The 12,653-nt window shown below is 37.7% G+C and overlaps 3 protein-coding genes across 3 annotated transcripts; all 3 read left to right on the top strand.

Moving 5' to 3' along the window:
• Nucleotides 1-18: 18 nt before the first annotated feature.
• LOC113470112 (nudC domain-containing protein 3-like) lies at nt 19-2,754 on the top strand. Its single transcript, XM_026828299.1, has 3 exons — nt 19-185; nt 1,577-1,744; nt 2,656-2,754. Exons 1-3 carry the CDS (start codon nt 81-83, stop codon nt 2,752-2,754), a joined length of 372 nt encoding a protein of 123 aa, XP_026684100.1. The 5' UTR covers nt 19-80.
• An 896-nt stretch (nt 2,755-3,650) lies between these two features.
• LOC103515698 lies at nt 3,651-5,227 on the top strand. Its single transcript, XM_026828298.1, has 3 exons — nt 3,651-4,000; nt 4,475-4,517; nt 5,220-5,227. Exons 1-3 carry the CDS (start codon nt 3,653-3,655, stop codon nt 5,225-5,227), a joined length of 399 nt encoding a protein of 132 aa, XP_026684099.1. The 5' UTR covers nt 3,651-3,652.
• Nucleotides 5,228-11,617: 6,390 nt separating this feature from the next.
• LOC103515697 lies at nt 11,618-11,971 on the top strand (the record flags this gene model as incomplete). The annotated part of the gene is given in 1 exon segment (XM_008480631.3): nt 11,618-11,971. A coding segment is annotated over 1 exon segment (126 nt), but the record flags the coding sequence as incomplete, so codon positions are not given.
• Nucleotides 11,972-12,653: the final 682 nt, after the last annotated feature.

Here is a 12,653-nt window from a genome sequence, read left to right as displayed (position 1 = left end):
CATCAAGTGAAGCTACTTCATCAAATGTTCCATCATCAAATGCTGCTTCATCAGATATAGCTTCAGCAAGTCAAGCACCGATGTTCATCAATAGACCTCATCACACAGTGTCAAGTAATTGTTACAATGGTGCAGACAGAGGAATGTATGCTTGGTCGCAGACCATTACTGATCTTGAAATTGAGGTAAGTTTGTAAACTTTTTTACTGTTATTAATGATAAATTGTTATAAGAAAATAATGCCTAAAAACATTTGTTTTACCAAACAAACCTTAGTAGATCCTGGATCTGGAAGTTGGTGGTTTGAAAGTCATTAAAAAAAAAATCTTACCTATGAATAAAACTTGGTTAAAATTGTCATTATTAAACTTGTAAATAAAGTTTGATCAAGGGCAGGGGTTAATGCCTGTGTCATTCTCTACAGCAAATTTGAGAATTTGACCACAATAATAGTAGTAGCCTACTGCTGGAGTAAAGGGACTTTTCAGTCTTATACGAGCAGTATAAATAAGCACTATTATTATAATTTTGAGTTTAGATTTATTTAATTACTGAAGTTAAGCCACGTTGCGCCAGGTTGGTATCGTCGCGACCGTCCAAATGGTCAACCATGGATTCGGACAGTCGCGTGCTGCTGGCATTTCCCAGACCAAAGTTGGGTGAGTTACTATTACCTACGGATGCCAGTGAAGATAGCACTTTGAATACAGAAGTTTCCAATGAATCACTGAAGGAAACTTGCGCATGGTTAGTTAGTATCCGGATAGCTTTTACCAGCCTCACTCAGACTGAATGAATAATAATATAATATATAATAATAGTGCTTATTTATACTGCCCGCATAGGACTGTAAAGTCCCTTTACTCCAGCAGTAGGCTACTACTATTATTGTGGTCAAATTCTCAAATTATATTGAGGATAAAATTCCATACCTCGGCTGGGATTGAACCCACGAAAAAGTGACTTCATACTTTGTTGATTTGTAGAAGCTTAACCCATCCTTTAGTTAGGGCTATCTAGCCCCTGGACCTAAGCCTCAGATTGCGCTTTTTGTGTATGGAGTTAAGCTTTACTTCATACTTGCAATATTAAGTATCAGTTTTAAAATATGGTACATACCTACAAATTCTCCCTAGCCTTGACCACTACACCACCGAATGAAGTTAATGTGAGGAGGATAAAAGATAAAACCTCAAAGCCCCCTGGTTGTTATGATAATTTTCCACTTTTCCCAGAAAACCGCCGATCTTCTAAAGAAAGCGTGGAACGCGGATGGCTCCCCATTCAAAGGTCGCCCGTTTGATCCCAGCATACTCAACACTCAATAGATAGCGACACGAGAGAAGGTCAAGGGAGAGGAGGAGGAGGGAAAGAATGAAACACGTGACGTCATTATAATGCATCAAGTAAGTAATTACAGCCCCCTGAACACAACATTGCACTTCATATTTCATGAGATTTTGACATCTCAGCCTTTTTGTGTATGGAGTTAAGCTTTACTTCATACTTGCAATATTAAGTATCAGTTTTAAAATATGGTACATACCTACAAATTCTCCCTTCTTCCTTATTTCAGGTGCGTGTCAGTGAAAATGTCCTAAAGAGCAACCAGATCAGTGTCAGTGTAACAGCGACCACAATTAATGTCTTGGTAGATGGTAACAAGCTACTGAGTGGAGATTTTGCACATAGTGTAAGGAAAGATGAAACGGTGTGGACACTTACCCCTGGCAAATATGTTCAGGTGAGAACACAGCCCTTGTAGATAATAATAAAATGTTGAACTTACAATAAGCCAAGGTGCTGAGATTCAAGTCCCAGTAAAATCATTAAAAGAAAATGGTAATTTTTCAGACTTTGAAAATTTAGAAAAAATCTGTTGTGAATACCTACAAAACTTTTTATTAAATTTTATTAAATTACAGTATTAAAAATACATTAGGTAGGGTGAAAATCGAAGATTTAAGGTATTGGAAAAAAGGGGGAATTGCATTTATTTTGCTTGGGGTTTTGACTTGATTTTGTGCCCCTGATGGCCAGGGCTGCAATCTGATTGGTTGATTTCAAACTTTTCAACCAATCAGATTGTTTCACTCAAGAATTAAACTTAAACCAACTTTACATTCAGACTGTGGTCCCAGCCATAATGATCAGATAATTTCAACTTTTTATCTAATTCGATTGCAGATAGGGGTTACCAGACAAATTTCAAAAGGAGGACATTTTGGCTAAAAAAGGCGGACATTTCAACCAAAAGGAGGACACAGAAAATAATTAACACAAAAAACAGCAGTATAAGAAGTAACATCATTTTTTAATCTATGTACAGTGTACCTACATACCTACCACCTATTTACATATATACCTACTGAATGTACGTACATTGCACATCGACTGAATTTTACAAAAATTGCACTGATGCTTTTTAAAATTCGAGACGTCCTCTTCTCAACGGAAAACGATTACGTAACTTGGGTTTTTGAGGCCGAAACTTCAAAAAGGCGGACATTTTGCTATATTTTATAAAGGCGGGCGGACGGAGGACAAACGTACAAAAAGGAGGACATGTCCGCCGAAAAGCAGACGTCTGGTAAGCCTAATTGCAGAACTAAATTCGAATTCAGATTGTAAGTCCATAATGTTTCTCCTTTTCAGATTCAGCTAGAGAAAGCCAAGGAAGCATGGTGGGACCAGCTGATCAAATCTGAACCCAAGATCAACCTGCAAGCTATTGATTCCACACGGCCCTTCTAGGTTCCTAAAAGACTTCTCTCTAGCCACAGTACATATTGATCTTCCTAAAATGACATAAAGGCCTCTCTAAAATTACATAAAGGCTTTTCTAAAATGACAAAAAGACCTCCCTAAAATTCAGGGCATTAAAGGGTCTCCCTAAATTTCACATTCACAACTCCGCCACTACGGCGAATGTTTGTACAGTCCAACGCAGGATAGGTTTGGTACTCAAGAAGTACCTGAGTCTGAGGTACCTCTACCAAGATAGGTTCAACATCTACAATCCAAGAAAACCAACTCAGTTCAACCAGTGAGAAGTGAGAAGGTCCGAATACGAAAATTAGTCAGAAAATAAAATAATTTATTTCACAATTTTCTGTGTAATTTCACCTGTGCTGGATTTTCTTGTGTGATTTTTCCCTAATTTTCCGGATTTTTCCTTCGTTTTTTTTTGTACATTCCAACGCAGGATAGGTTTGGTACTCAAGAAGTACCTGAGTCTGAGGTACCTCTACCAAGATAGGTTCAACATCTACAAACCAAGAAAACCAACTCAGTTCAACCAGTGAGAAGTGAGAAGGTCCGAATACGAAAATTAGTCAGAAAATTAAATAATTTATTTGACAATTTTCTGTGTAATTTCACCTGTGCTGGATTTTCTTGTGTGATTTTTCCCTAATTTTCCGGATTTTTCCTTGGTTTTTTTCAGTTTTTGGTACCTAATTATTCAGAAGCCATAACAAGAAAAAAAAAAGCCCCTCCTTTTTTTGTTGAACCTAACCCTATAATAACACTGGTCAATGCTAATTTCTGACAGCTCCTTTTTGTAGCAACTTTTAATTTTTTTCTGAACTAGGTAATATGAAAAAAAAAATCCAATTTTTATTATTTTTTCTTGAAAATTTTCAGACAAGACATGCAATTATTTGACCAAGTTGTTGAAAACGAAGAGGTTGTCATGGACAACGAGGAAATCATAGATTCAAAGCAAGAAACCAAGGCAGCAAGTCAAGGCATAAGCAATATTGTGATTTCAAACGAATCAGAAATTCCTGATGCTATGTCCTCTCATACAACTGCATCAATTGAAGCTACTTCATCAAATGTTTCATCATCAAATGCTGCTTCATCAGATATAGCTTCAGCAAGTCAAGCACCGATGTTCATCAATAGACCTCATCACACAGTGTCAAGTAATTGTTACAATGGTGCGGACAGAGGAATGTATGCTTGGTCACAGACCATTACTGATCTTGAAATTGAGGTAATTTTGTAAACTTTTTTCCTGTTATAGTGATAAATTGTTATAAGAAAATAATGCCTAAAAACATTTGTTTTACCAAACAAACCTTAGTAGATCCTGGATCTGGAAGTTAATGGTTTGAAAGTCATTAAAAAAATAAAAAAAAAAAAATCTTCCCTATGAATAAAACTTGGTTAAAATTGTCATTATTGAACTTGTAAATAAAGTTTGATCAAGGGCAGGGGTTAATGCCTGTGTCATTCTCTACAGCAAAAAGTTTTGGTAAAAAGTGACTTCATACTTTGTTGATTTGTAGAAGCTTAACCCATCCTTTAGTTAGGGCTATCTAGCCCCTGCACCTAAGCCTCAGATCGGGCTTTTTGTGTATGGAGTTAAGCTTTACTTCATACTTGCAATATTACTTAAGTAGGTATCAGTTTTAAAATATGGTACATCCGTACATACCTACGAATTCTCCCTACTTCCTTATTTCAGGTGCGTGTCAGTGAAAATGTCCTAAAGAGCAACCAAAAGAAAAGTAAAAAGAAAATTAAAAAAGTAGGAAAAACCCATTTAAGTCTTGAGCTCCTTGGAAAAAAAACAGTAAAAAAGAGAAAGAATAAAATAATATTGAAAAATAATTTTGGTACCCGTGTGGTTTAAGACTCAGGTAGAAGTCCCCTTCCCTCTTCTCTAGATTTAAAGAAACAAGGCAAGTGTAAAGTGAGGTAGAGACTGGCCCCAGTGGTGTAGGGAGGATGAGAACTAGAGTGTTGCTGGTTCGAGTCAACAACCCTTTCTCTAAAAGAAACAAAGAGAAATAAATAAGTGACAAGTGAGCACTTGGGGTTGTGGGGTAGAGACTGGCTTAGAGGCTAGCGTAGTTGGTAACATGTCTGCCTTGTAAGCGCTAGGTCGCAGGTTTGATTACCGTCCTGGGCGAACTGTATCCTAAACAGATAAGTTTTTGTTCTCAGAACGGCTGGCTTTCTCCTATCCAGTCCTCCTTCTCTCTTCGCTTTTGGGACGATAGACCTCAGTATTTACAAATCCCTCTATCAAACCTCTTGAAAAAAGAAGCAATCAAACTAGCCCCTCAGATAACAACTATCCACAAAGGTTCCTAAAAGACTTCTCTCTAGCCACAGTACATATTGATCTTCCTAAAATGACATAAAGGCCTCTCTAAAATTACATAAAGGCTTCTCTAAAATGACAAAAAGACCTCCCTAAAATTCAGGGCATTAAAAGGTCTCCCTAAATTTCACATTCACAACTCCGCCACTACGGCCCCATAAAAGTGACCTATATTTGGCAAAAAATGGGCCGTTTTGCAAAAGAAATTGCAAATTTAAAAAAAGCCATTTTAATCATCAAAAATTCATCTACATGATGCCGTTTATTTCATTCCTTAATTCCTAGCCGTTTCTGAGATATAAGCGTGGTTCGCAAATCACGAACCACCCTGTATAATTTGAGAATTTGACCACAATAATAGTAGTAGCCTACTGCTGGAGTAAAGGGATTTTTCAGTCTTATACGAGCAGTATAAATAAGCACTATTATTATTATAATTTTGAGTTTAGATTTATTTAATTACTGAAGTTAAGCCACGTTGCGCCAGGTTGGTATCGTCGCGACTGTCCAAATGGTCAACCATGGATTTGGACAGTCGCGTGCTGCTGGCATTTCCCAGACCCAGACCAAAGTTGGGTAAGTTACTATTACCTACGGATGCCAGTGAAGATAGCACTTTGAATACAGAAGTTTCCAATGAATCACTGAAGGAAACTTGCGCATGGTTAGTTAGTATCCGGATTGTTAGTTAGTATCCGGATGATGGTTAGTTAGTATCCGGATAGCTTTTACCAGCCTCACTCAGACTGAATGAATAATAATATAATATATAATAATAGTGCTTATTTATACTGCCCGCATAGGACTGTAAAGTCCCTTTACTCCAGCAGTAGGCTACTACTATTATTGTGGTCAAATTCTCAAATTATATTGAGGATAAAATTCCATACCTCGGCTGGGATTGAACCCACGCCCTCCTGTTTACCAGGCGAGCGCCTTGACCACTACACCACCAATGTACCCACACTTTGCAAGTGAATAACTGTGCCAATAAGCCCTTGAGTAGAATAACTGTGCCAATAAGCCCTTGAGTAGAATAACTGTGCCAATAAGCCCTTGAGTAGAATAACTGTGCCAATAAGCCCTTGAGTAGAATAACTGTGCCAATAAGCCCTTGAGTAGAATAACTGTGCCAATAAGCCCTTGAGTAGAATAACTGTGCCAATAAGCCCTTGAGTAGAATAACTGTGCCAATAAGCCCTTGAGTAGAATAACTGTGCCAATAAGCCCTTGAGTAGAATAACTGTGCCAATAAGCCCTTGAGTAGAATAACTGTGCCAATAAGCCCTTGAGTAGAATAACTGTGCCAATAAGCCCTTGAGTAGAATAACTGTGCCAATAAGCCCTTGAGTAGAATAACTGTGCCAATAAGCCCTTGAGTAGAATAACTGTGCCAATAAGCCCTTGAGTAGAATAACTGTGCCAATAAGCCCTTGAGTAGAATAACTGTGCCAATAAGCCCTTGAGTAGAATAACTGTGCCAATAAGCCCTTGAGTAGAATAACTGTGCCAATAAGCCCTTGAGTAGAATAACTGTGCCAATAAGCCCTTGAGTAGAATAACTGTGCCAATAAGCCCTTGAGTAGAATAACTGTGCCAATAAGCCCTTGAGTAGAATAACTGTGCCAATAAGCCCTTGAGTAGAATAACTGTGCCAATAAGCCCTTGAGTAGAATAACTGTGCCAATAAGCCCTTGAGTAGAATAACTGTGCCAATAAGCCCTTGAGTAGAATAACTGTGCCAATAAGCCCTTGAGTAGAATAACTGTGCCAATAAGCCCTTGAGTAGAATAACTGTGCCAATAAGCCCTTGAGTAGAATAACTGTGCCAATAAGCCCTTGAGTAGAATAACTGTGCCAATAAGCCCTTGAGTAGAATAACTGTGCCAATAAGCCCTTGAGTAGAATAACTGTGCCAATAAGCCCTTGAGTAGAATAACTGTGCCAATAAGCCCTTGAGTAGAATAACTGTGCCAATAAGCCCTTGAGTAGAATAACTGTGCCAATAAGCCCTTGAGTAGAATAACTGTGCCAATAAGCCCTTGAGTAGAATAACTGTGCCAATAAGCCCTTGAGTTCTAAAATGACAAAAAGACCTCCCTAAAATTCAGGGCATTAAAAGGTCTCCCTAAATTTCACATTCACAACTCCGCCACTACGGCGACTGTTTGTACATTCCAACGCAGGATAGGTTTGGTACTCAAGAAGTACCTGAGTCTGAGGTACCTCTACCAAGATAGGTTCAACATCTACAATCCAAGAAAACCAACTCAGTTCAACCAGTGAGAAGTGAGAAGGTCCGAATACGAAAATTAGTCAGAAAATAAAATAATTTATTTCACAATTTTCTGTGTAATTTCACCTGTGCTGGATTTTCTTGTGTGATTTTTCCCTAATTTTCCGGATTTTTCCTTCGTTTTTTCCACTTTTAAAAATCAAAAATGACTACCTAGTGATTTTGACCGAGTGATTTGAAAAAAAGATTTGTGAAGTGATTTTGAAGGAAAAAGAAAGTTGCACGGTTTTGTGGTAAATTTACGGTTTTGCTACCTCTTCCCTTTTCCTTACTCTACGTGTACCTAACTAATTTTGTAACAAAATTACCCTTTAAGTTTACCTACCTATCTTTTTAAATAGGGTTTTACCTTGTTTGATTACCTATTCGTTCATATTTATTAGTCTCAATCTCAGTTAAAAAAAAAAATAATAATAATAATAAAAGTGCAATGTGAGTATTTGGGGTCTGTGTTGTAGAGACTGTCTTGCAAGCGCTAGGTTGCTGGTTTGATTCCCGCCCGGGGCGGACTTTATCATAAACAGATAAGTTTCGTTCTCAGAACGGCTGGCTCCTATCCTGTCCTCCTTCTCTTTTGGAACTTATCACATGCCTTCAGGCACACTCCATTTGTCAAGGGTCTAGGTTTATCTTGCCCTTGGGATCAATTTAGTTTGGAGAAACCATTTACTGATAAAAATTTGTAACCAAACAGTTAGTCCCTCTCTCTCTCTATTAAACCTCTTCAAAAAAGATTCCTTCTGTCCTAAAGGCTCTTCAAGACTTTTCTCTGACCACACATAAAGGGCTTACTAAAATGGCATGAAAACCTCCCTAAAATTCAGGGCATTAAAAGGTCTCCCTAAATTTCACATTCACAACTCCGCCACTACGGTGACTGTTTGTACATTCCAACGCAGGATAGGTTTGGTACTCAAGAAGTACCTGAGTCTGAGGTACCTCTACCAAGATAGGTTCAACATCTACATCACAATTTCGCCAGTGGGTGGATAATTTCAAATTAATTGAATAGATGTAACGAGCTTGTAGCACATTGTAACCATTGCACATAATAGACATTAGAACTTCTACAAACATAATCGCTGATAAAACATAATAAACAACATTATTACACAGAATAGACACAATACTTTTAGTCCCAGTAATAAAACATAATATGCTAAGATGATCAGAGACCTCCACAGAGGCAATCTGGGAGGCAGAAGTTACCACAATTTCGCCAGTGGGTGGATAATTTCAAATTAATTGAATAGATGTAACGAGCTTGTAGCACATTGTAACCATTGCACATAATAGAGTAATAGACATTAGAACTTCTACAAACATAATCGCGGATAAAACATAATATACCTACCCAACATTATTACACAGAATAGACACAATACTTTTAGTCCTAGTAATAAAACATAATATGCTAAGATGATCAGAGACCTCCACAGAAGCAATGTAGGAGGCAGAAGTTATCTCAATGGAGAGGCGAAACCTTGAAGAAACGCTGTTTCTTGAATTATTGTTTATTGTATATGTCTAAAATTAGCGCGACTACTCTGTGTATAAAATTTAGCGCGACTACTGGTGTTGGCTTGAAAGACACAGATACCACACCAACCAAGGACCCGCCCAGGTGATGGTGATGGGATAGTGAAGAGAAAATGACTGTGGTAAAAGTAGATTGGAAATATTGAAGAGTGGAATGTGATATTTTGATGGATTGATGGAAAAATGTACTGTTTTTGTATGGCAGTCTATTGGTGTTAACGAAGTTTGTGTACCAGTCCACCAGTTTATCAATTCAATTCAATTTATTTTATTGTACAAAATTACCCGAGGGTGTTTACAATTTGGCTTAAAATCTACATCTAAACTACATAGAGGGGGGATATATATTTATAAAAAAAAAGGTATTCTTTCTTTAACCACGATCGAATAAACTACGCGCTAAAAAATTCCCGGAGGGACGGGCCCAGCTTGTTTTTTGTAAAAAAAGAGGTTTGATAGTTACTTACTTTCCGTTTCCGGAACCACCTTAGTTTAATAGAGGGAACTGTAACTGCTAAGGTCTTATCATGTCGAAACTAGGTATCGAGTCGGAAAAAACACATTATTGTTTATTGTATATGTCTAAAATTAGCGCGACTACTCTGTGTATAAAATTTAGCGCGACTACTGGTGTTGGCGTGAAAGACACGGATACCACATCAACCAAGGACCCGCCCATATGATGGTGATAAGATAGTAAAGGGAATCATTTTCCCTTCACTATTGAAGAGTGGAAAGTCATATTTTGATGAATTGATGAAAAAATAAGGGTAATAGAAAGTAATATACTGTTTTTGTATGGCAGTTTATTGGTGTTAACGAAGTTTGTGTACGAGTCCACCATTTTATCTCAAAAGAAAAAGACGAAAAAGTCCCTTTATCTGAGTTGTCGAACTGTCCAACTACCTATGGGGAATATCCACCATCTTGACACTCTTGGCTGAACTTTGAACCTGCGACCTCATGATAGCCTTCATTACCAAGCTAAGTTACCTACTTATAAGCCCTTGATCACTAATCTGCAGAGACTGCTAAAGCGGTCTGATAAAAGTTGTAAATCTCAAAGAGAATGAAATCAAATATCTACCTCTTGACTTTGTTTAGTAGTACTGTCATAATATCGTTTAGCCCAGTCGAGTAATAGGATCAATTCCCTTCACCCCCACAATACAACAAGGTCTTGTTTGAAACAGAAACAACACAGACTTTGTATTGATTCAATTCATAACTAGTTACTAAACTTGATCAAGTTCATTCGCTGAATTGTTTGGACATCTTAACGACCCCGGACTAAGTCATTGAGAATATATATGAAAAAATGAAATCAAAGCTCACCTTGCCCTTAGAAGAATGTCGTTAGAGTAATAAGCTAAAGTAATTCCCAGAATGTTTTGCTGATAACTTCGTTGACATTTTGACAAGTAGAATGCTATTGACTTGGTCTAAGTTCGTGCAGAGTCGTGTATCCTCGACCCTAATCCGTGATTGCTTCGGATTTTTCATAGGGCATCTCGAAAATAGTCACCGTTGTGGATAAACATATTTGTTTATTTAAAATATCTTATTTTAGTCTTTCGTCCAAGACTGAAGTTTTATTACAAGAAATGACAAAGGGCGAAATTATTGGGCATCTCGAAAATAGTCACCGTTGTGGATAAACATATTTGTTTATTTAAAATATCTTATTTTAGTCTTTCGTCCAAGACTGAAGTTTCATTACAAGAAATGACAAAGGGCGAAATTATTGCCTAGGGCAATCTCTATCATTCAACCCTGAGTACCTATTACCTATATGTGAAAAAGTATTGGACCAGATTGACTAGCCCAGAGCCCAGGGCAATGTCTACAAAGTGTCTGGCAAACTGATTGATGCAGACCTAGAAAAAAATCTTGGGCAAAATTAATGTTACGTACCGTAGGAAAAAAATCTTGGACAAAATGAAAAATCACATGATGTCGAAAAAAATCTTCAATCTCTTCTTTCCGTTATCTTTACGTAGTGTAACTTGTTTCTAAATAGAATTCTTTGTTTATGACCTAACAAATACGTGGAATTGTTAAAAGCTCAATATTTTTTCTTGTTATCAAATAGGAAATAAAGTTTGTTTTCTAAAAATTATTTTTCCCCCGATTTCGTTTTCTCGTAAAAGTGATTCATTTTATTAACTAAAAATAAATTTAAATATTGTGTTTTTTTCGACAGATTTGATAGGCAGGTGATCATTTGCACAAAGGATCAATGATCTAGCGTTGTATAATTCATTTAATAACTCATTTACGACTTTTTCGACTAATTTCGACCTTTTTCCGGACAGATAACCACTTTTTCGACAGTGATCTACTCTGATTTCTCCTGTTTTTTCTACTTTTTCTTGTTATCAAATAGGAAATAAAGTTTGTTTTCTAAAAGTTTTTTTTCTCGATTTCTCGTAAAAGTGATTCATTTTAGTACCCAGGCAACTAAATTAAATTTACCTAATTATTGTGTGTTTTTTCGACAGATTTAGGTGATATTTTGCACATGATCTAGTGTTGTATAATTTATTTAACAACTTGTTTACGACTTTTTGACCTTTTTTTTCCGACCGTAAATTGTTACCTTTTCGACAGTAATCTACTCTGATTTCTCCTGTTTTTTTTTTTTTAATTGTTTGTTTTTTCGACAGATTTAGGTGATATTTTGCACATGATCTAGTGTTGTATAATTTATTTAACAACTTGTTTACGACTTTTTCGACCTTTTTTTCCGACAGTAAATTGCTACCTTTTCGACAGTGATCTAATCTGATTTCTCCTGTTTTTTCGACTCTAAATCGAAGTGTTTCCGTGGCTGTGACTAGTGTTTCTTTTGACTCGTGCTAAGTGTTTCTTTCTGTTTTCCTTGCTGTTTCACTATGGCGTGTTCTGCCGTTACGCTGTCTCTGGCGACCATTTCCGCCATCATTTCGACCGTTCTCCTTGCCATCGCTTTCTCGACGGATAACTGGGTGTATGTGGAAGTACGACGGTCTAATATTCAGGTAAGAGACGACGCGACGCGCGACGTCGATTGTGGGTTATGGACGGTGTCTCCAGCAAAAAAAAAAGAAGTAGAAGAAGCTCGATTTAAATCTGTGTTTTTCCCGTCTAACTACCAAATACACAAGGCTTCAAAATCTGTAGGTACCTAAATCTATATTTTAATTTTCTTTTCTTTTTTACCTTTTCTTCCTTTCACCCTCTCTTCTTCTTTCTACTGTCCCAATTCCTCAATCCTTGTGATTCACTCTCTCCCTCTTCTCTCGTCTCTCTTGTTTTTTCTCCTCTTCTCTTCTTTACTCAACTCTCCTCTCCTCCTCTCTCCCCCTTCCCTCTTTTTTTCTCTCTTCTCTCTTTCCCTCCCTCCCTCTCCCTCTCTCTCTCTCCCTCTCTCTCTCTCTCCCTCTCTCTCTCTCTCCCTCTCTCTCTCTCTCCCTCTCTCTCTCTCTCCCTCTCTCTCTCTCTCCCTCTCTCTCTCTCTCCCTCTCTCTCTCTCTCCCTCTCTCTCTCTCTCCCTCTCTCTCTCTCTCCCTCTCTCTCTCTCTCCCTCTCTCTCTCTCTCCCTCTCTCTCTCTCTCCCTCTCTCTCTCTCTCCCTCTCTCTCTCTCTCCCTCTCTCTCTCTCTCCCTCTCTCTCTCTCTCCCTCTCTCTCTCTCTCTTTCTCTCTCTCTCCCTCTCTCTCTC

The sequence above is a fragment of the Diaphorina citri genome, unplaced genomic scaffold (genome assembly GCF_000475195.1).
Source record: "Diaphorina citri unplaced genomic scaffold, Diaci psyllid genome assembly version 1.1 scaffold1401, whole genome shotgun sequence".
In the NCBI taxonomy this organism is placed as follows: Eukaryota; Metazoa; Arthropoda; class Insecta; order Hemiptera; family Psyllidae; genus Diaphorina; species Diaphorina citri.
This window is presented reverse-complemented; position numbering and strand designations above follow the sequence as displayed.